Source organism: Ostrinia furnacalis, unplaced genomic scaffold (genome assembly GCF_004193835.3).
Source record: "Ostrinia furnacalis isolate ACB-3 unplaced genomic scaffold, ASM419383v2 OfSCF7532, whole genome shotgun sequence".
In the NCBI taxonomy this organism is placed as follows: domain Eukaryota; kingdom Metazoa; phylum Arthropoda; class Insecta; order Lepidoptera; family Crambidae; genus Ostrinia; species Ostrinia furnacalis.
Genome location: NW_021137771.1, coordinates 560,292 through 585,316, shown reverse-complemented (window position 1 = coordinate 585,316; position 25,025 = coordinate 560,292). Strand labels below are relative to the sequence as shown.

General features: G+C 36.1%; 1 protein-coding gene across 1 annotated transcript; it reads right to left on the bottom strand.

Annotated features, from left to right (window-relative positions):
- Positions 1-275: 275 nt before the first annotated feature.
- On the bottom strand, positions 276-23,504 carry LOC114365036 (uncharacterized). Its single transcript, XM_028321458.1, has 3 exons — positions 23,381-23,504; positions 16,676-16,965; positions 276-1,167 (listed from the first exon to the last, which is right to left on the bottom strand). The coding sequence occupies exons 2-3, from the start codon at positions 16,955-16,957 to the stop codon at positions 688-690; spliced, it is 762 nt and encodes a 253-aa protein (XP_028177259.1). The 5' UTR covers positions 16,958-16,965; positions 23,381-23,504; the 3' UTR covers positions 276-687.
- Positions 23,505-25,025: the final 1,521 nt, after the last annotated feature.

Sequence of the window (25,025 nt, the reverse complement as noted above, 5' to 3'; positions counted from 1 at the left end):
GAGGCCGAGGCCATACTCAAAGGTTTCAGTAATTTGCTTAAGATCTTTGTGGATGGAACCTCAATTACGATTTATAATAAGATTGTCTCACGCCAAACAAATCATCAGAAATTGAATATTAATTTTATCCATTTCATAATAATACCAGAATTTCACCATAAGAGGAACATCAGAAGAAACTTCTTTACTCATGTCGGACTTAAACATAGGTAGGTAGGATATCTTTATTTAGTGCTTGTAATGATTTAGATTTTGCATCAAAGCCTTATCATTCCTTCATCAGTATTTTAATACAACATATCCATACTTACGTCCCTATAAATCTGTCGACTCGTCAAACCCTTATCAAAAGATTTTTCGAGCAAAAATAATCAAACGCTCTATCTTTTGTTCTTTATTCAACAGAGAAATAAAAAAAGGGCGATACGCAGCGCTGTATTCTACACAACAAGTATAAAATAGACATCGGCTCGGTCATTATGCAAGGCAGCACTCTCAGTTACACTTTTATAATATTAATTATTTCAGAATCATAGATACTATTAAAATAAAGCAATGCAAGTGAAAGTGAAGCCGTGACAATGACAAATGCAGGAGTATATTCTAGCAAATTTATCTATCCTCAACGACTCTAAAATTTCGATCTTAGAGAGCAGAGAGTGTTTGAAGCGTTACCGAATATGAGATTTAGAAAGTGACTTGTTTCTTTTCCCTCTCTGCTTTGATGGTGATTTTGGAAGCGGCAACAGAGGTGTCGACGGAGTCGCTGTCGGCGACCAGGGCTCGGAGACGCGCAGCCCTCTTTTCTCTGGCAGCGGTCCTCTCATTGAGTTCTGACATCTCGTCTTCAAGGTCGCTCAAGCGCGCCCTGCTCACCTTCGCCCGCTGTGCTGCAGCGCTTTCGTCACTGTTCAGCGCTGTCCACTTTGTCAGCGAGTTTTCCTCGTTCAGACGGCGGGCGATACGCTTCTCGGTCCTCTCCTCGTTCTCTTGCAGAGCTTTCCTCGCCCCACTGACTTCGGACGAGCCAATTCCCACGCTCTCCAAAATTTTGTCGGAGATCCTCATACGGTTCTCGATGTTGGACACGGTATTCTCGAAGTCGATGTCTTCTGCGAAACGGGATGATTTCTTTCCAGCTCGTAGGCGCTTCAGCGACTCTGTGATCTGAAATTAACAAAGAATTCAATTAAGTTAAATTTTAAGTTTCTTAAAATGTAACAATCCAATTTGCAATCTATTATGAGATCGTATACCTAGAATGTGAAATGCGAATAAATGAATATTCATATTCTAGTCTAGGTAGGAATACAGCGGCAAGATAGCTTGCGGTGAGTTATTCAATACCTGGCCATATCCCATTTTGATTAAGTACGTTCACCATAGAGAATCTATTTCGATTCCATTCGAGTACCTTGTCAAACAGATTGGCATCCCTATCAACTCAGTGGTTGGGAGTTCCAAGCTATTTCTGTCTGACGGGTAAGCTCACAACGGGCGACATGTATGTGGGTAACGGTGCCTTGGGTTAGATAGTTAATTTTAACTGCTTGTTAGGGATTTTCGTTTAATTTACGACTGTAGCTCTTTTTACTACGGTTGCTTTTCAATTTTAGCATTCGGATCGGGCTTGAGCGCTACTTCCACGAAGTAGGGCCGAGACGGCGATTTTGCGAAACCACGAAACCGATGGAAATTGTACATGTTAGTTTTATTTTATTTCAGAACTTATAATTAATTTATACTTTTGATGTCGGCAAGTTTCCGATGTGAAACTTTACTTGTGCGTTAGTGGTTTTCCGAATTCCTTTGATTGATGCCTTACAAATAGTTTGGTTCTGTAGGGAATTCTGCCTAATGAAAGTAAGCTCATGCAATTCTGGAATTTCTCGGAATTTATGACTGAGTTGCGATAAGGGATAAAAGAGTCTTTACTTTTACCGATAGTATTTTTATTCACTTACGTTTTCTAAAAGTAAATATCTAGTATCAATGCTTAATTTTATAATTATACTAATTTTCCGCCCGCGGCTTCACCCGCGGCTTCGTCCGCGTGGAAAAAGGGCTGTTTTTAGGATTTTCCCGGAAATTATTACAATTTTTAATTTAGCTACCTATTTTAATAAGTAATCCAGAGCCTAGAGAGTTATACACAATATGTACCTACTGACCCTGCAATTAGTGGACTTACGCCCAAGGCAGTGATCTGTCTTCGAACGCCTCATCGAGACTATTAACTTCTTCATGATTTGATTTATAGTTTCAGTTCGGAACTAGGATTTGGTTGCAGTGTGAACTATTAGTTCAACAAACTAGTGAATAGTTTGCCTATTTAGCTTGTCTGTGTGGTTTACCGTTTGCCTATTTAGTATTGGATTTTGCGATTGAACTATTACTTAAAGTGGTTTATGTAGAATTCAACTCTGGTACATAAAGCTTTTTTTTGCACTGATGATGTATTTAGTTGAACAATGAGGGTAATATTCGTATAAAAAGTTACAGTGTGTCGACGTTCATCATCATCATCATCATCATTTCAGCCACAGGACGTCCACTGCTGAACATAGGCCTCCCACAATGACTTCCACATCGCACGGTTGGTAGCGGCCTGCATCTAGCGCCTTCCTGCTACCTTTAACAGGTCGTCGGTCCACCTTGTGGGTGGACGTCTCACGTTATTTTAAGTAAACTTCCAAGTTTTAACATTTTATACCAATAAAAATACTAGTCTCCTTTTATTACTTCTCCTGAAGTGAAACTTATTTTAGCGTTTAATGTTAGAATACACTCTTTTGTTTTATACGAGTAGAGCAATACAAAAGCCAGCCTACAGGTTAAAAGTGTGTGAATTAGGCAGAAAATAATGCATAATAAAATTACTGTTTTATTTAAGCAGTAACAGCAGCAAAGGCATTCATAAACTTTTCACACTATAATGAACTGACGAAATTAAAACACACGCGTTTGTGCAAACTAACATATAAAGCAAAGCTGTGGAATTTCAATCTGGATGCACTAAATATTTAGCTCAGTCTGTAACCTTCGGTGGGATAATTAAAGGGTTCTCTTTCATTTCGATCTGAAATTAAAATCGGGGCTCAAAGCGAGGGTTGTCAGATTGTGCCAGTCATGATTTGGTCCGAATCTAGAAAAACAAATAACTCGGTAGGGCGTCCCCGGTGCCATGGTTTTGGGGTTCTGTAACCAAATAGAGAAAACCCAAATAGGGACCCTATTACTGAGGCTGATTTGCATCACCTTATTTTAACTGTGACTACAACAATGTGTTTTCCGTATGGAGTTTGACAGACTTTTGACGTTTGTTAAAGTTAGAGTAAGATAGTGCAAACCAGCCGAAGTCACTGTCCGTCTGTCTGTCTTTCATCTTTAGTATCAAATATAAACATTTTTTCTTTCCTTCTACCTAGGCAGTTGAAATTTTCACAGTAATACCAAAATACCGCTATACCAAAAATCCCCCATGCAACAAACGCGATTATTTGTCTTTGTTTGCTTGAATACCTTACTTTCAGGAGAAACTATTTAAATACCTTCATGTTTGTACGGAACCAACCTTCAAAAAGCGAGTCTGACTCGCACTTGGCCAGATTTTTGTACAGTCGACAGCACATCAGCCTTTACATTTTTTGTTGCAAAATCGCACTTATTCCAACTGTTTATGAAGCTACAGTGTTGAACTTGATGTGCTGCCTCTACATTCTGACGCTAATTGCCCGTTCGGGGAAGGGTTGTTATACAAAAGCACGTCAAATTTTTCGTCCGATATTGCACATTCGCAGACATCAAAGAAAGTTATAATTAAATTAGGTTTTTGAGCACAGCAAAGGTAGAACGTGACTATGTTTTTACTGCTTTAATGCTTTGTATCGTGGGTCGAATAACGCAAAGACGCAACTGATTTTTATCAATTTTACAGAAGCGAAAAAAGAAAATTTGAAGCATTTCGGACCATTTTTAACTGTCAATACTGGCTTCCTGACAAATAATTAAATTACGATGTTTTGTGATGTTATAAAATGCACGTTTTTAATATTGTGTGTTATAACTCAATATCGCCATTTTTTAGTTCTATGATAGCTTACGCGAAGTACTAACGAATGAAATAACTAGGAAAACGTATGTGAGAAAAACAACATCTCTGAAAATATTTTACGATGCAATGTGGAATTCGCAAAATCTGTAAGCACCAGACAGATTTATTTATAAATGCATTATTACAAAATGCAAAGTATAATTTGATATTATGGAAATATGTATATTAAATTAATTAATATTTATCTCCTTTTGAAGTTAAATTTACCTTGAAATCGTCAGGTAAAGTTCTAGAATGAAGCCTCCTCTATCTAGGTTCTGAGTAATTAATGTGGCAAAATGGACGTTTAATATTAATTACGATAATGGTAATGCTGTAAGCCGATTAATCGCTTATTATTAACTATATTCGGCCCGTTGCTTTGTCTGTGTGGATTTAATGTTACAGAAAGTCTAATATAGCTTTTTTCTTACTTTATTTTGCAATTTCTCATCGCTAACTTAAAACGAATATGCGCTCTGCTTGTGATTATACCTCCAGTAGATTTATTAAGTGACAAATCTTAGACACCTCACTCACGGCGACTTTTTGTAGTGATGCTGTGGCGCTTCTCGTAAACGAGCGACGGCATCGCTACTAACGCGCGTTAGTAGCATTTGCAACGCACTGCAGAAGTGAATCCAACGCGCTAGTAACGCGGTACAGCATCACGACTGTATCGATGCGAACGCGCTACAAAATTACTACTGCATCGCTACAAAAAATTCGCCGTGGGCGAGGGGCCTTAACCCGTTATTTATAATGTTATCTTTGTACTTTATCTATACCAAAAATTACCAAAATTCAATCATTTCGTTCTGGTAACGCCACAAGCAGACAAGTTTACTTTCTTATTAGCGTAGATGTGGCCTAATCTAGTCTGTAGCGTGGATTTGCTTCTTTATGGAAAGAAAATCGCTTCTCTGAGTAACGTTGTATAATCCCAGGACAAAAGAAGCTTTGAGGATTGTGAATCGTTTTATTGCCACAACAATTTCCAGAAACGGATTAGTAATTCTACAATCCTTCTAGAAATAATCTGCTGACGTCAGCAATCGGGCATTTGGTCTTTATTTACATATTTTATTTTTATTTTATTTTATTCAGAAAACAAACAGCTTACAAATATATAAATTGCATAGATACAGTGTAGTTGGTCAAAGCCTATAGTTTTCACCTCTATATAACCAAGGGGTATAAAATTTAACAAATTTTAATTATACGTAGAAGCAAAGAGAAAAAAAATGGATAGAAAGAAGTTCGAAGAAATTTGACTATATGTCAGGTCGACGAGTCTGACGCGTGAAATCACCTGCAATCAGTATATAATACGGTTATACAGGGTGTTAGGTAAATGGGTATATGAGCCGACACTAGCCCATGTTAACATGGTCATATAAATGGTATGGTGAAGTCAGAAATTTGATATCATCATTTTAATTTTTTCAATTTTCATACAAAATAAATTTTATAAAATCCGATTTGTATGAAAAATAAAATAATTAAAATGAAGATATCAATTTTCTGACTTCACCATACCATTTATAAAATATGACCATGTTAACATGGGCTAGTGTCGGCTCATATACCCATTTACCTAACACCCTGTATACAGATTAACGTTATAGCAGTTAAAACGGTTATGTACAAAATGTTTTTATGAAACAGTAAAAAAAAAAGTTATGAAAAGCCGGTATGAAAATTGACTTTTATTGTCGTTTGCATCTGATTCTGTTAACTGAATTTTACCGTTTGTACAGTTAAAAGCCAGTATTCTGACGTAGATCAAAACACGGTTCTAACTCAAGTTTCAGTAGGCTTGCTGTTAGTTAAATTATAATATTCAAACGAATCACGGGTTTGTATTATTTTTTGAAAGTAGATTCGTAACTTGAGCCTTATATCATACAGGCGTTGAAACTCGATACAAAATGCTTTGCAAAATTAGCCCCAACATTTAGTACCCTATTTATGACTCTACGCTCCATTAAATCCGCGAAAACATGTTAATTTTGACGACTGTAACATATTAGCTATGGTAATGTAATATTCGCGTTCAAATGCGCACGCGCCGCCTAGGGACTCGCACGCGACCGCCACGTGCGCCGAAGGGTTAATGGTTATAATGAATTTAATTTACTTCTTACTAGACCTACTAACCCGAATAACACACAACACATTAATGGAATAAAGGATAATGTACTCTAACCATATACTAGTATAAGAGTTAAGCATGTGTTAGGTACCGAGGATAGAGTCATAATACAATTTATAGAAAAGATTTACCCCCTTACTAATAAAACTTACACGCTCGGTGATCTCTGTTTTAAAGTGACGTTTAGTATGGAAATATCATTTTAAAACAGTGATCAACAACTGTGTAACTTTTTATTAGTAAGGGGGTTATACCAGTTATACTCTTTACGTTGAAACGTTGAACCCTACATATATAGAGGAACTTTAAAAACCCTTAAAAATGAAAGTCAGAGACATCACATGAATAATGTATGTATGTCTCATACAGCAAGTTTGACTCTAATGGCCCGGGTCACATAAAATGTTGCGCGAAACACAGAGACCGTTGCTGCAACACGTAGAATCTGAGTAACACCGCACGGGACATTTGTCCCCTGGTGCAGGGGTTCCCAAAGTGTGTGCTGCGGCACCCTGGTGCGCCGTAGAGAGCAAAGAGGGGCGCCGTGAGTCAATCCTTTACGTCGCATTGTTGGTGTCTGAAAACCGTTGATACCCTACCCCTCAAACGTCTTGACCCGCCCGTCCTTTTACTGTATATTTTTCAAAGGGTAGGGCGCCGTGAAAAAATGGTGAAAATGATTGAGAACCCCTGCCCTAGTGTATCCGTGGCGCAATCAATACTTCCAAACAAAACTACTGCTATTAATATTGCCATTTTGTAATTACGGTTCAATAATTAATTTATTCAAGCCACATTTATGGAAAAACAAATTGACTATTTCACATTTAAATTGAAGTTACGTAGAAATATCATAATTAAACCACACACACTGTTTCGTTTGAAACATTGGACGATACCACAAAATTTTGCAAGTTATATTAAAATAAGGGAACTGGATACACTGAAATTCAATTATGGTTCAAATTAAAGGTTTTAATTAATTTTAACTAGTTTGATTACAATTGAAACTGCTTTAATATATTTCATTCACGTTTCATTGACCATAATCAATGTTAGAGTTATAGAAAATAATGTTATGTGGATATTATAGTTATTAAAATTTCTTAGCGTTAAGAGTCGATTTTCGAACTAAATTGTAAATAACTTGAAAAAATCGAACTGCCTAAGGCGGGACTCGAACCCAGGATGGATGGATGATTGATGGATAGCTTAGATGGAAGAGCATTCGCCCGGCAAGCGAGAGGTCGTGGATATTATGTTCATACATTGAAGAAACTTAAAATGAAAAGCTAGTCAATGTAAAAAACTCGACCTTAACTAGATTTTCTCTAGGCTCCATCTATTTAATGTGGTGTCCTATCCTTTTTAAAATGATTGTGCAAAAAGTAAGTAACAAACAACCTAAGGGTGGGTTGCACCATCTTACTTTAACTTTGCCAAACGTCAAAAAGCTGTCAAACTCCATACAAAAAGCACCGGTTATCGTCGTAATTACCGTTAAAGTTAGGTGGTGCAACTCAGCCTTGGATGTCTAGATGCTTTGTACATAGATCCAATACTAATCACAGAAAGAGCATTCATTCAGCCATTGCATTTGCGTAGAACAGTCGTATGTCACTTTAAAACACCGAACAAGGAGACTACTATAGAGTTTCCAGTCAGGCTAAAATATCTTCCAACAAGATAAACATTAGTATCTGTCTGTCCCTATAAAATGTATAATGCTTGCATTTTTAAACTGCGCAATGGATTTTGATGCGGTTTTTTTTAATAGATAGAGTGATTCAAGAGGAAGATTTTTAAGTTTATTACATACCTAGTACCTGTACGAATAGTATATTTTATTCATTTATTAGGTTGTCTACATGAAATACAGTAACAAACGTAAACGTCCAAAGTAAAGTAAATGTCCAAGGATTATTATTATTAAAAAAAAACAACGAATAGCCTCCAACTAACTGTTCCCACTTAAACGACAACCATTAAGGATATTTGAGCACTTTTAAAAAGCCTTATTGCAAAAAGTAAATGAAAGAAAGATAAAATATTTATTTGGTTTGGTACTATAAATATAATGATACAAAAATGACTTAATTCTTATTTTTTAACTTCTTTAACACTATTATTAACCTCGATTACAAAATTAATATTTTTCAGAAACCAAGACATAATTATAACGGACGGTTCAAACTTTTCCGGTAACACATACATCAAGCGTATCCATGGCAAAGGCAGCGAAATGATTGAAGCTCCTCCGAGCATAGTTCGAGGCTGATTCAAGGGGATACAAATAATTGGAGGTCTCAAAGGTAACTAAAGGACTCGTAAGTAGAGCGCCTGCATCGCCGGCGTCGCTTCCGAGAAACTTGTGTGAGTTATATCAATTGTAGGGTGAAATGCTCGGTTATTAACTCTAAAATGGCATGTTATGTTCTCATCTATTTATAAAAGCGAAAGGTCACTGATTGACTGACTGACTGACTCACTCATCACGAAATCTCAGAAACTACAAGTGCAAGGAATATCAAATTTTGCATGGGACTTCCTATTAGAACGTATGGGAATTTTGCAAATTCCCGTCCTAATGAGCATTCATTAGGACGAGAATTTGCAAAATTAAACCCCTAAGGGAGTAAAACGGGATCCACGTGTACGAAGTCGCGAGTATTGAAAATATCAGATAAAACAAACAGTTTCATCAACTCGAATTTAATTTGTATGTACCTAAAAAGTTCTTTGTTAATTTAAATAACAGTATTTCTAAACGGTTTTCGTATTAGAAGTAATACGTTTTGATTTATCAAGTAAATTTACTTAATCCATCTAAAACGAACACGCCATGTAAGTATATTTTATTGCTCGTATTCTTTCTATTAAACTATTCTATTTACAATGTTAGAAGCATCTCTCAGAAACAGACATCTAATGAGGCAGGTCCTTGCATAGCTATAGGGTGGCTTTGTCGAGCTTTGTCGGGCTAGACCGCAAGCAGAACGAGATATGATTTCTTGTTTGAGACCCTCTGTATTTGGACATAATAACTTATTATTATTCTGTGATAATACGTAGATAGATACTAACACAAAACAATAAAAGAAAAGAAAGAAATAAACAAAAGATAGAGCTCAATTTAGGCGGTCTTATAAAGCATGCACTTAATTGAATGAATACGGATGATGGAACACTGAGGTAACTTGCATTATTAGTAGGTAGTTCTAATAGATGAGTTTGTTCCGGCGTTTCATTATGTTTGTCTCCAAAGTGCTGGTGGGGCCCAAAAGATAAGGATACATAATAAAGAATTGGGTTACTTTTTATATTTTTATCCAGAACCAAGCAGGTATTGACCGCACAATCAAACGCACGCCATGCAATCTAGGAGTCTGGATGCGGGCTTCGCAGGGCCGCTGGTTGTGGAAATCCTTGGGGGAGACCTTTGTCCAGCAGTGGACGTCAATTATTTACTGAAACGAACGAGTCTAGGAGCCTACTTTTATTTCTTTATTTTTACGGTCATAAGGGCCAAATCTCGGTCTCAAATGAACTCTTGCAACCAAAATGTAAGTACAGTCAGGGTCGATTGCAAATTAATAAATATATTTTTCTCCAATGGAAATTAATTACTGCCCAAAACACGTCTAATACTAAATAACACGAAAAACCAGACCTTTTGTGTATTTTACTGGACTCGCTGAAATCACCGACAAAGGAACGTGGAATTCGTGTTCAATATTACTAAAGTGCAGCCCTTTATTAAGTTGGGTTTGATCGCGCACGGTTCATGGAATGCATGTTATGTGTGGATAAAATTTTGTCGGCTGCCATCAGTGTTGCCATACTACTATTTACACAGGATGTACTTTTTTTTTGCACTCACCCATTTTTTGTTGTGTCTCTCATGCTGTAAATTTTTTTGCTTATCTCTCATATAATATATCTCCAAAAAATTACTGCTGAATTTTAATTTATGAAAATTTTAATTAAAATAATACTAGCGAATTGATTTCAGAACTATTTGTGGACTTACGAAGATTAATTAGGTGTCACAAAAATGCATGATAGATTCCTAAACTTTGTTTGTTCGAGAATCTGGCCTAGGTACCTACTAGAAGACTCTTCAATTTGAAAACTATTTTGTTCTGATGATAAAAAATAATGATTAAATCAGATTACACTTTTCAACCTAGGTAGTTTACTTAGAATCCTACGAATCTTAAGCCTATCTAGATCAACAAATGGTACTGGTACAAACATAAAAGTTTTGATTACACGAAAGGGTTGGCAGTTGGCAACACTGGCTGCCATGGTAATTATTCAGCTTAGGCGAGAGTTACGTGGATACGTACGCTACCAACCGTGCGATGTGGAAGTCATCGGGGGAGCCCTATGTTCAGCAGTGGACGTCCTGTGACTTAAAAGATGATGATGATGATGTGGATACCTAGTTTGGTCAATCTATGTTGTTGAGTCTAGAGGAAATCATACGTGGGTATTGAATTTAGTTTAATAAATAGTTTGAGGAAGAAAATTAAGGCTGGGTTGCACCATCTTACTTTAACCACGGTAATACTATCTATACAGTATTCCAACTCGGCCATATTTTTTAAATAAATGTCAACAGTCGCGCGGTACGTCACAGTATGACAACATGCGATAGGGCTGCCCACCTACAGTACCCAGTTTAATTACATCTGCCTACTTAGAATTTCTATATAGTTTTGTGATTGTATTTTTTATTTAGTTAGACAAACAAAATACTTTGGGAATGGAATAGGCTAAAAATGTGTGTTGTTTTGTTATTAGTAGATTTAATTTAGTAAAAATAATTTCGAAACTTTAATAATCATAATGATCTGTTACTTTAATTTCGGGCGGGCGAAGTCGTGGACAAAAGCTGGTTTGATACAATATAATTTTCATTTCAAATCAAACTGACTGAAAATGACAATTTAAAATAAAACCGACTCCAAAAAACCTACACTAAAACGTAGAAAAATAATTACATTTGCCTGCACCGACTCCAGAAGTATCAATCATGGTATACCTACATAAATATTAATAATTCGTCCTAATAAATAAGTAGGTAATTAGTAATTATTTTTCTACGTTTTAGTGTAGGTTTTTTGGAGTCGGTTTTATTTTTTTTTATAAATTTTTTCTTGACTATTTTAAATAGGCAGGCTACAATGTAATGAGGCTACAATAATGAAAACAATTTGGAAGTCTGAAAAAATACTGGTACCCATAACTCTAAATGGTTTTCCCTAAAACTTTTTAATTGTTCACCCTTATCATTTAATATTTCATTTACCTGATAAACACGTTAGTACATAGCTTGAATGCTTTGTTTGCAAAGCGGTTTCATTATTATGATAGGCGTTATTAAATAATCTACATTGGAATCTGACAATAATTCAGTGAACCGAGTTATTTATTTAGTCCATTCAGCGGGAGCGGCGGGCAAATGTTTAACATGGCTGAAGGCTAAAGGGGAATATTCTGGAATGCAATATGGCCGCATTGATTGGCGCGCATATTGCAATCAAAATCAAAAGGCAAAAACAAACATGCCTATTGTTTAAAACAAATATTAGGAGATCCCAGTAATGCAATAGGTATTTACTATTTATTTTACCATTAGCTGAAATGGAATGTTCAAAAAAATTAAAAAATGCGTCTAAAAAGACGACCATGAAAAAATATATAAAATTATTTACAGGTTTTTAGAACTACTTTATTTTATAGGTTTTCTCGGTATTAAACTTGCTGTTCTTAAGTAAGTGTGTCTTGCAATTTTAAACACTGCAAAAGTTTCAAAGTTAGGCTTTCAGTGACTGTAGATGACAATAACTTTCTTTGTTGACTTCGACTTGTTACAGCTGATCTAATCTATACTAATATTATAAATGCGAAAGTAACTCTGTCTGTCTCGCTTTCACGCCTAAACAACTGAGCCGATTTGAATGAAATTTGGCATAGAGATAGTTGACCCAAGTAGCATTCGGGGTTCTATATAGTATGTCTAGTCGTTCACATGTACTCCACAAGCTGTGTATGTCAGCTGTATACGAGCTGTATAGCTTGCTATAATGCTTTTATAGAACCAGTTTGGGCACAAAATTAAATTAGACAGCCTTAAGTTCACTATGGCTGTACATTAGCAGTATAATAGCATTATAATAGCAGTTTAAGTAGTAACCGCGGACTTAAGGCTGACTTACGGCACTATATGGGACGCAGTGTGAACCACACAACGTACGTGAGTGTAATAAAGAGTAACAAGTGGCTTAATGCACAGCTTTCAAAGTTATAAAGTCCGACAAAAGTACTCCAATGCTATCTAAAGTTCACGTGTGTCCTAAATTATTTCCACATTTTAATATTAGTTTGGTATTTGTACGTGAGTGCCAAGAGGGAAACAACTATTTAAAACTGGCTGAGAGGAAATCTACAATTTTCAGCTTTTGATATTGTATTGGCATTATAATTATACTACGGTAATTAAACCAAAACTCAATCGCTCTATCTGCGAATTTTGTGATAAATCTGCATTAATTTTGGAGATTTATTTGGTAAATATTTTAGGTTATGTAGAACAAAATGGTGGAAATGAAATACGGCTATGTGAACTGTTATAACTCCAATTTAATGCGGTGAGCGTATATTAGGTTCACATTTGTTCTGTTAGAATGCTGTTACTCGTATATGAAGTTCCACATTTGTACCACATACCACTACATCGCTAATGTCTATAAATTTATTCTAATGTGAACTTATGTACAGCTTTAAGATGTACCTAGTTCCGGTCAATTGTGTATCTTTAATTCTTTTAAATACTGATATTTTAGAGATCCGCAATAAAAATTATTAATGTCCGTTAAATCGCCTAGCCCAGGTACTAATAGTCAAGTATGAATACCTAAAGCATCAGACGGTAGTGTTCCCGGTTTAAATTCGTTTATTATGCCTGACAATTTATTCAAAGCGGAATGAGGAATACGATTTTCAATAGCCCATGTTCTTATATTTTTGTTAAATAATTGTCCAAATCAAAATTGTATTCACTATCACTAGAACTGCAATCATCACACTCTGATATCTGTATATTTTGAAGGGAATTTTCAGGTTCAGGCATAAAATTTTCCTCTGCATCATGTACAGAACCACCATGAACAACTAAAAACAGGCTTGGGGAAAAGTGTAATAGAATATCACATTCACATTCACGTTCAGCTTAAAGCAAATAAGAGTAGTACTTGTGGACAAATAAACTGCTATTGATGTTAATGGACAACACATATAGTCCTTTTAACAACCTACAGTGCATATGCGAACCATTGAAACACTTTGTACAGGTAGTAAAAAAAGGTTATTTTAATTATCACAAACAAGTCCTACTACAGCTACTAGCTGTATAACAGTCTAAAACAAGTAAACATACAGCATTTGGCTTTATAAATGACCACGTGTGTTCTATTAAAATGCTAGCTCTGTAACATCGTACAAGTAGGCCGTTAAACAGCGGTTACCGTATCTCTACCCTCCTATAATGCTCTTAGTCAGACGGCTGACTAAAGGATAGTTGTTAGAGTATTATAACACCAACAATCGTATAAAAGTATAACTCTACACTAGTCTACACTCCTATAAGTCCCTTAGACAGGTATAGGTGTAATTAATTGCAATAATACAGCTTATACATCACGAGTGAACTGTACTAATGCTGTAAGTACACATTGGAACTAAATGTGAACTCTTAAATGGAGTAAAATGCTACTTGGGGAGTCCCGGGAAAGGACATAGGATAGTTTTTATCCCGGTTTTTGAAACAGGGACGCGCGCGATAAAGTTTTTCTGTGACAGACAAAATTCCACGCGGGCCGAAAGCCAAGTAGTATAATATATTTTAAGGGAAAATAGTGAAATCTAATCGTTTCCAAATTGTAAATTTTCTAAAGGCCAAACCTACGTCTACCTATTCTATACTCTCATGACGTTATTGAATTTCTTATTTATAGAGGTTAGCACTGAACACGGACGCCGTTACGCGAGTATTTTATTTTAGATGTCCCATTCACGTCATCTGTGATATAGTAAATACAATTTTTCTGAATGAAATGAAATTTTCAATAGAATTTTATAATGTTTATGCAACTTATTATAAGTTGTGACGCAAAAGTTAGGACTGCGTTTGACATTGTTTCAAGTTTAAAATATTGTGGTATGTTTTATTTTCATCTAAAATTAAAGTAGTTTAGGAATGAAGAAAAACAATTTTGATTCTTTTGGTTAACATCTTCTACTCAAAGAGGAATGAAAAGTTCATACTTAATTAGAAGATGAGGAAGTTCAATCCAAAAATATCAATTAGAAATCGAGACTGAGGCTGGGTTGCACCATCTTACTTTAACCTTAACAAACGTCAAAAGTCTGTCCAACTCGATACCCAAAACAACGTTATGGTTAAAATAAAGTGGTGCAACTCAGGCTTCGTACTTAAGTTACTAGTTTTATTGAACATAATTAAGTAAATCAAACAAAGCACATAATAAAAATAAGAAGCCCTATACCACGCGATCATTCTCGCTATTAATAATAATGGGTCGTGAGATCATGTAACATTCATTAGTTCTATTTCATTACACACATCTATTATTAAATTAATGTTGTTTACCAACACCAACATAATATTTGTTACTCAGTCTCTGTGTTACTATTTTTAGAGGCAACATGAGACTGCGATTGGCTACGTTCCTTTACCGTACTTATTATAAAACGACACTTTAATATCGATTCAAACTCATGATGGACTTTAAGCTGTGCCTGGTCAGAATATTGTTTATTCATTCAATCACAAAGTACAATTTATGCTCGAGTCCGAATCGAGTTTCGGGCATCGTTTAGCAATACTAAATTTATAATTAACATTCCCATCTTAGTTTTCTATTTATAATCTTCTGATTTTATAAGACACGTGCCGCGTTGACTCAAAATAATTGCGAACATGCGAATGTGGTGACGTGGAAAACATGAAAACATTTTGCGCGAATATGATTAAATTGAAAGCGATAAATTATCTTCAAAATAACATTAAACTTTGTTTTAATTTCCAGCAAAGGATCTTAAGATGTAGAACGTATTTGTTTATCGCTATCTTAGTGCTAATTTAGATTTCTTATAGCTTGATTTGATTTGCAGTTGCAGTTCATTACGTCAAGACGAGGTACGAATAGTTCAGCGGTCGAATAAAAAGTATTTCTCAAAGCAGTAAATAAAGAAATAAACACAGACGGTGAGTAAATGAGTGCACTAATGAATGGTAGCCCAAGTAATTCTAGATCTTCTATTCTTTTTGTACAGCTTTTTAATAACAGCGGTGGATTCTCAGTCCCTTGCAGCTCTGTCATTACGGTCATAGTAATGGAATTTCATTTTGCGAATTTCTTTCTCATGAAGACAAAGTTTGTTGTTGCCCGAGCTCAAAGCAATAACGGAAGTAAGGATCGTGGTATTTAGTTCTAGTAGATCATTGTGGTAGCTAAAGCGGAGTCTTCCAGCGACCTGACCCAGTTTTTTCTTGGTCCACGGGCCAAGTCACCAGATTGATTTTTTTTCCGACAACTGGGCCCACCTCCAATAAATTCATATTATTATTGATAAATTAAACACCAAATCAACAAAAATCTACTCTAGAATCTTAGAATAGGCCCAGTTGATAATACTAGTATTTACATTATTGAAAGAGAAGGTAAGTAGGTATACTCGTATTATGAAAAAGTTTCATACTTGAGTGTCAAGTTCATAAGAACTAAAATTTTCCACAATTATTTGCAATATTCAATCAATCACCTGTTGTATTCCTGCTACACATAAACGCTAGGCATTATAGACAGTAAAATAACTATACATCCCGTTTGTATTCCTGCTTCATATAAACGCTACAAGACAATTCCATTCCAACTGTTGCAACGCCTGTATAGCCAGGATCTTCTGCTTAATCTCCAATACCCTGCCCAATCATTGAAGGCCATAGTTTATCTCAGTATTAATTTAAAATAAAGTCACGATAGCCGAACGGTGAAGGGGTCAGACTGGCCGACTCGTGATCCGAGGAACGCGGTTTCGGTCCCCGCCGCCTCTCGACTATTGTGGTGAGCTCACTCGTGACACAAGCATTTAGCTTAGTACGAGGGGATAACGGGAGTATTAGTTATTTGTGCAATAACAAATTCGTTCGTTTGTGTCAACTGAAAGACGTCCACTGCTGGACAAAGGCCTCCCCTAAGGATTTCTACAAAGACCGGTCCTGCGCCGCTCGCATCCAGCGACCTTCATCAGATCGTCGGTCCACCTAGTGGGAGGCCTGCCCACGCTACGTCTTCCGGCTTTTACTAACAAATTATCTTAAAAAAAAACACACTTACATCTTCAGAGAGCTCGTCGTCCTCAAAAGCGGAGGACAACGGCCTGCCTCGCTGCGCGCGCGCACCCCTGGAGTCGTACAACTCGTCGTGCGGCGCCTCAATGTCATCCAACGCTCGGTTGATCCGGTTCTCAACGTCGGACCGGATGCGCTCGCGGTCCGGTTCACGGGCCGGTGCGACCTTGCCATCGAGCCGGTCCAGAACCGGACGGTAGTAGCTCTCGCCCTTGTTATAGTTGCAGTCGTAGACGCGCGTGCGCCGGGTTCTCCCTATACGGCTCATTCTGGTTCCTGGGGGAGTGATAGGGTTGATTGTCAGAATAGTCAGTTTTTTTTTACACTTTTTTACTCGTACATACTACTTAAAAACAGCATTCTGATTATTAAGGCTAAGTTGCGCCACCAAACTTTGACCGTAACTATAACGTTAGCCGGTGTTTTTGTATGTTTGGCAAATTTTTGACTTTTGTCTAAGTTAAATTAAGATGGTGCTACTTAGCCTAAGATTATAGTACGAAGCGAATTTTTACAAATAAATATGCAGTTTTTTGTTGAGTGTTTATTTTAATGATTTATATAAGATAATATTATGGAAATAATTGGGGGAGGCCTATGTTCAGCAGTGGACGTCCTATGGCTGGAAATAATGATGATGTACTTAATAATAAAGTTTCCTCAACCAGAATGTCCTGATGCTTGTATTGTATTAAGTATTATTTAGGAACCAATGACTAGTTGCGGTAAAAATTAATCTAAAAGTCCACTCAGTTAAACTTATTTAAAGCTTTCGCGTTGGTATTTTTTTATCTCGTACTTAATTCAATATTGGTATTCCAATCTATTTTGTATTTATGTTACAGGAAATGTATGAATTCTAGGAATTGTATACTATTCCTAGGAAATGTATACAATTCCAAAGCCATTTAGGAAATGTATAAAATATTGCTTCAGAGATTTTTTAATACGCACATATCCTAGGAAATGTATACTTTTCCTAGGAATTTTATAGAATTCCAATATTGTATTAGGAAATGTATAAAACTAAGCGGCACTAGCGCGGTCGCGTGATCGATGCCCCTCGGTACGCCTAAAATTTCATTGATTAAACTACATAATTATTGGAATGAAGGTTTTAGTACTCCTGTAGCTGGATAACAAAGTCTCGGTTAGGTTAGGTTAGACTTGCGACCTTACACATACACAGCTGCCGCGGTAGCGGCCGCCGAGCGCTATTTAAGTTTCGGAAAAAAAAACTTTCGGTAATAAAAATAAATTTGTGTAAAAAAATTTTAGCCTTAAAATTTGTGTGCCATAGACAATTAGGCGTACAAAAAATTTGGCGATTCGATAGAGACCCCGCGTTATCAGATGGTGCAATACCCTCCCCTCGCACCGCATGTCCAAGCGTATTCATTGAAATCTTATAATATTACATTTCCGATTGCTGTTTAGAAAATGTGTGAATTTCCTAGGAAATGTGTCCAATATAATTTACATCACACATTTCCGGGTGATTTTAGGAATAATACACAATTCCTAGGAATTGTATACAATGACGGATTTCATACATTTCCTGTAACATTTACAAAAGTGCATATTATTTGGCATAAAGATCTACCTACAAACTACAGTTGTTTTCCCATAATCATCGGTTACATTCGCGACTCAAAAGCCCGTTCGAGTAGTCCCGTATAAATTGGGTATAAATTAGGTTTGTCCCGAACCAGCAATTCGTTGGAAATTAATATTCGCAATTCCATGCTTGTGAACTATGATTACGAATGTATTCCGTCGTACAGATATGACTATGACGTGGAGAATATCGCCGGCCTCGGTGTCAGACCTCGTAACTACATTTATGTCAAATTTTGAAAATATTGAAATAATGAAAAGTTTTTTGTGTGAAGGTTTTTCAAAATTTATTTTGAAATAGAAATAATTATGTACCCTGATTCCAAAATAAAATTAGAAAAAAATTTCGCATACTACATTTTTCTGAAAAAAAAAAACTACAAGCGGCTCACCGGTGAGCCTCGAACAAGAGTAGAATACCTAGAGTTTCTATTGGGTCTTGTGTCTCGGCAATCAAAATCTTAATTGGTGTTAGCTATACTAAATTTTNCATCAGTGATTGGAATGGACTTTATAAGGTTGAATGGTTCATTTTTTAACGTAAGAAGCAAATACCTAAACTTTTCCGCATCCGTGTAGGCAGTATTGTGGTGAACGAGAGAACAAAACAAATCGAAATATGAATTCCATTCTGTGCTTTCGCCAGAGAAACTGGGCAAAGGCAAAGTAGGTAATTTAGCATTACTAGAAAATTCTGAATTAGCAAAGGGACGACTCATTCGTCTGCTTTGCTCCTGACATTGTTTTAATTTATCTACTTGAGTGACAATTGCATAATACGAATCGTCGAAGTCGTTTCTAATTTTGATTTGTTCCTCTTTATTGAATGATTTAGATTTAATGAGAGACTTTTCGACTTTAGTTTGCAATTTGCTAAACTTTCTTTGAAGAGCTGACAAATCTTTGGTACGTGAAATGAATTTTTGAATATCTGTAGTTGCAAACTGTAATGTTCTCTTTAAATCGTCTAAAATTAAATCTCGCTCGAAAATATCCTGAACACATGAACTACTACTCTCGCTATTGGAATCTAGTGAGGTCTTGGAATCATTTTCCACTTTCGATTGCGCCATTTTGCGTTACAAAGATGGTCGCACGTGGAATGAAAAATGTGGTACGTATGTACGCTAAAGTTACGATAAAACTACACAATTGGAAGGAAAATGAAAATTCGGGTCGTAGGACCAACAAATAATATGTTAGCTATACTAAATTTTCAAACAAACGGCGAACAAACCTCTTTTCCACAGTGCCAGCCGCGTGCTTAGCCGGGCCCGGCGTATCTCCGAAATGCAGTTTGCTTGTGAAGTATTAGCACATATTGATGAAAAAGACCATAGTTCCATAGGGGCTGGATCCCGCACTCATTAGATTCACTTGATTTTGGAAATTGACAAACGCTTATGTGGTTGCCGAATTAAAGAACACACCGCTGTTGCGCACGGGCGTCCTTCCGAACTCAAAACTCTTGCGTCACTGGGGGGCGTCGCAATCGCAATCGCGAGCCTCGCTCCATAGGATTGGAAAGAATGTTGCCAGTTTGTGATTAAAAAATGCAATTAAGAAAAAGAGCAAATTCCTTCCAGTTTGTGTTGTTTTATCTTAAACTAAAATTAAGAAACTAATAAATATATTTCGGTACGAAACAATTGGGGATTGGATTTTAGTAATTTTAAACTGTAGAGGCTTTTTCAAAGGATTGACAATATTTTTTAACCTTCGACATTTTACATTAGTTTTGACATGGATGTGTTAAAAAATATTGATAAATTTGTATTAAAAAAATATAAAATTAGAGTTACGAGGTTTGTCGCTTCAGCCTCCGATATGATGTCGAATGCAGAGTACATACGTCATTGCATTTCGCTCTTCGCGAGGTCTGCGCTGCTTTGATCATCAACTATTCTGGGAATTTTGAATTCAAAATGTACGCTCTGTTCGCAGAATGTTCTCAGCTGTACTTACAAGCAGTAAATGCTGTAACTGTGTCGGTTTGTTTGGTATGGAAGCCTAATTGTGATGCGTAAAATGGAGTAAACCACTGATTAATTGTAAAGTACCTTTAAAATTAAATTAATATTACCTATGAATTAGGCCCGAAAAAAAGATAAATTAGATACTTTTTGCACAAAAAACAGGCATGAAAGAATGCTGTTATTCGGTTAAGGGACTGAAAATTAAAATAATACTCTAAAAAATTAATAAGTATTCAAAAAAATATGAAAGTCTTTCGGCGAAGCCGCGGGCAGATACTAGCATGTTAGGTAGAAACTGATATGGTTTTCAAAGACATTCAAATATAATACCATTTGAATACAAGCGCAAGTAAATAGTTTATAGGTACAATTTGTTTATAGAAACAAACAGATTGAACATGCAGTAATTAGCTTGTTTATTTACAACTATCTATCATTATTCGACTAGCGTCACGATCATTACCACGCCGACGGCTGTCTTGATGTTATCGTTTATTACATTTTAATAGTGAATCATGTCGTAAATTGCACCTCACTGCAGTTCCAGATGCAACTGCCAACAAATTCATCATCTTTTTCTGCAGTGGGAATATTTACTCGCCCATGTTGTACTGAGTTGTTGATGTTAATATAGAAGTTTGAATCGTCCGTCCAAAAGTGGACAGTGGGCTGTAAATACGCGTTATTGTGTCATATTTGGTGAGTTACTGGTGCTATTATAGAAGTTTGACTCAAATCGTCATCGAAAAGGCATTCAAAGATGGACATAGCTTAGAGAAAAATGCCGAAATGACAAGAAAATGAGTGAACAACTTTGGACTTAGTTACTGTATCATAGAGGTATTTAGGAGAGATTTTTGTCAAAGACGTGTTTAAATTACTTACGTAGCTCGATGTACAGTCACGGAATGAAAAGGTTCGTCAGTTTTCTTGCACGATTATGTTGGCAGTTTTGACTCTTTCAGTACCTAGTGCAAACGAAAACCGACACTAAGGTGACGAACCTTTTCATTCCGCGACTGTACTTGACAAGTAACGAGACGTGTCTCTTTTGCCATGAAATACCTCCATAATAATAATATATTTTCATCAATGACAAGACAATCAGAAAGTGATTTCATTATAACCTTGTGTTAAAAATGTAGTAACTACATTACAGGGTCGGGTGGATTAACATACAGGAGATTTGGCAGTACCTACCAAATGGCATCATTACTGAGAATCAGCGGTGTAGTGTGTGGGAAGGTAATGATTAACTACTACCTACAAGGCAATAGGTGCCTACCTAAATACAATTGTAGAATTATCTAGATTAAAAATAGTAGATAAATAGTTTGAGACTTCTTTCATAACAAACTATGACTACGAGTAGATGAGATCAATCAATATGTAGGCACTCTTACGAATAAATTCATGTACCAAAATAATTCAAGTGCTTTGGAATTTGCGTTGGTAATGCACTTGAATAGAGCTTCGTTTGCCTTATCATCTACCCGCATAGGTACTCGCAAAATTTTAGTTCTAGAAACGTTCAAGATGTTTCAGACCACTTGATAGATAACGTCAAGTGGTTATTATAATTTCAGGTGCATTAGCGCATTAATTTGGTCTAGATAGCTATTAATTAATCTGATAGGTCTTAAATTATGTATACTACGAACCATAGTGCATAACGGGTTTTGTAATTCGTCTAAATATATAATTTTACCGATCAATAGGTACAATTTATTAATATAAATCGCGTCTTCATTGAAAAAAAAATGTGTAAAAACACGAATAGATTTCGAAAGTTAGTTTGTTTTAATTAGGTAAATAGTTTTGGTTCGGATGATGTATTTTTTTTAGTTCACGTCATGATGTACCAAAACGAATTAGTTTCGATCATTAAACTAAAGAGTATCAATAAACTTCATTTATTGTTATTTTGTTTCATTTTGTATGATAGAAAATAACACCATTATTTTTTTTGTCAAGTCATTTATATTTTGCTAGCTTAATAAAGGCTTAAATATCAGTTTACTCCACTACGTTTACTGTTTAAGTTATTTAACCCATAGAAAAATAAACAAATTAATGATAGAATTATCGAATGAAAACCGAAAAATACACTATTTGATGTATTGATTCAAACAAAAAGTTGTATTGAGATAAACTTACATAAAAATACAAAAATATAGAAATGAGTATTGATATCCACTCTATCGATTTCGATTCGATCTACGATACGACTCCAATATACATTTTAGCAAGATTATTCGTCAATATTTTTTAAGGAAGTAAGTTGTTTATAAACTAGATTAATAATAATGTTCGAATATTGCTATTACATCATTTTCAGCACCGAAATCCTGTACAATAAATAACAACACACCCACACGACGTCTATGAAAAGACAAAAAATAAACGATGTTCAAAGCAAACAAACGCGTAATCATGATCGAAACTGTAGTAAAAACTGAGATACGGAAGAAAACGCGAAAATAGACGAAGGTTTCCATCATCCACTAACAAGACAGCTAGGCCAACGTTATTATCTTGACGTAATCGCAAATGTAAACTTACACGTGATAGAAATGATTCTTGGCAATGGACTTGTTGAGCCAAATGGAGGTTCAATAAAAAAATTGACTCAAAAAAATTACCTCACTGACACTTCAATATCTTAACACAACAAAGATTTGTGATTTTTTTACTTATACGATTCTTTACCGAGCCAATCCAATGTTAACCATTGTTTTCTCCCGATGAATTATCTCCCGAACATCGGCGCGTACGCCGAACAGAACAATTTCAAAATAGATTTCGCAAACATTCGATATGGGGGTATTTTTAGTACCGAAAACCCGGTTTTTGTCCGCCCGACAGGAGGTATTGTATTATGCACTCAGTTAATCTTAAACAGCACAGCTATAAATAATCGCCCGTTTGATATCTGAACGCACTAACCGGTAAATTATGTGATCACAAATTCCTTGGATGGTTTAAGTTTTAACGCACTGTGAAAGAAACAAGAATGTCGCACAGCAGTTGCTTTGAGCACTAGGTAGAATTCGCTGAAGTTGCTTAGGTGGAACTTTGTTAATTTAAATTTGACTGACCTGGGGCGTGTACTGGCGGTGAGAAAGCAGATGGGACTGGGCGGGCGGCAAGATTCGGCGCGCGAGCAGCGTGGGCGAGACTATGTTTAACCGTGAGCCACACAGAAATATACTGACTTTTGTTCCGAATGATTTCCTTGTGAGAGAACTAACGCGCATCCAGCAGGAAGAGTCGATCACGAATTTCCGAGAATACAACTGTTGACATGACACGGTTACCGAGAGAGGTGCATTCTTGAAAACAAACCGGCGTGAGTTGGGACTGTGACAGTGATTTTGAGTGTGTGGTAATTTATTATGAATTAACGAAATTCACAACGGAACTTTCTAGAAAACGATTTTAGGGGAAGTGAAAGAAGTAGATTTTTTCCCAAAAATCTAAGTTAGCTACTACAAAATTGTGCGGATGATAAAACAATGTTAAATTCTCGATTGAATCTCAAAGTTGTATTGGTTGATTCATAATATTTAGACCTTGTGATTGGTTGGACACAGCTTACAGAATCATTAAATCGAATTTTGAGTCGTCGCTCTAATATGGACGTTAGCTTTCGTGATATCAAACATTACACGCTCTTCAAATAAACTTAAAACCAAACGTCATACAGTCATACAGTCTTAACTCAAATTACGGCTTAATTTACTTACTAACCCTAGCCGAAGTTGGAATCAAAACAATAACGGCGCAGGAGCAGCTAGCAGACAAATGACTACCACAATACCCAACAGCGCCGCGCCGGCTTCAATGCGATATCGCTTATTGTTTTGCGAATAATAAAGCCTTTGCTCTCATTATCACTGCTATAGACCACGTTAACTCTCCTCAGTTCGAGAACGTTTAGACAAAAGTTCAGCGTGACAGCCATTGGCACGGTTTGGTGTACCATTTGTAAGGATTACACTTGGATATAATTAATTAATTTATTTAGATAAGAAATTGACTTTTGACTAAATGAAAACGTAATTTTCTCCAGTACTTAGGTATACTGCATAAAAAAACTTACTACCTACGTACCCCTTGATTTTTAAGCTTTTTAGATATTCACTTTTTCACAGTCGTACGTAGAGCTACGATTTCCTAAACAACGAACTCTATAATCCTCAGCGTTATAAATATATTTTCGTATTAGTTCCGAAGGTTAGTTATGTAGTCTGTTAGCTAGTGGGTTAGTTAGTTAAATAAAGACTGAACGCTATTTTATCTATGTATCTTACTTAAAATTTAGAACAATAAAAACAAGTGTGACATGCGTGAAAGTTTATTAATATACTCGTAAGTAACGGTTACCTATTATACTAAGTGTATGACACTAACGCCCGTATTCACAAACGATGCTTGCTTAAGTGAAGCAGCAAATCGAACGCACAGCGTTGAATAGAGCTTTGTGATTGGTTCGTGTCTCACATTGTGCGTCGACGCTCACTGTGAGACCTCATAGTAATGTTTGTGAATACGGTTAAATTGAAAATTAGTAAATTAAGAAATTTGTGTTTACACAGTGGAAACATGCTTCAGTCCTTAGTTAAACAAGTAGGGGGAGACCGAGGTAAGTTGTAACAGAGGAGAGTTGTGACACTGTTCGATTTTTTGAAAGATATTGTTAACTACGAGCGAGCTCGAGCGTTGAGCGTTTTTTAGTTCAAG

Excerpts from the sequence above, each read along its gene's own strand:
- LOC114365036 (XM_028321458.1), bottom strand. The coding sequence starts at position 16,957 with ATGAGCCGTATAGGGAGAACCCGGCGCACGCGCGTCTACGACTGCAAC. Across the intron at positions 1,168-16,675 it reads ACGACGAGCTCTCTGAAGAT|ATCACAGAGTCGCTGAAGCG; the intron begins GTAAGTGTGTTT and ends TGTTAATTTCAG.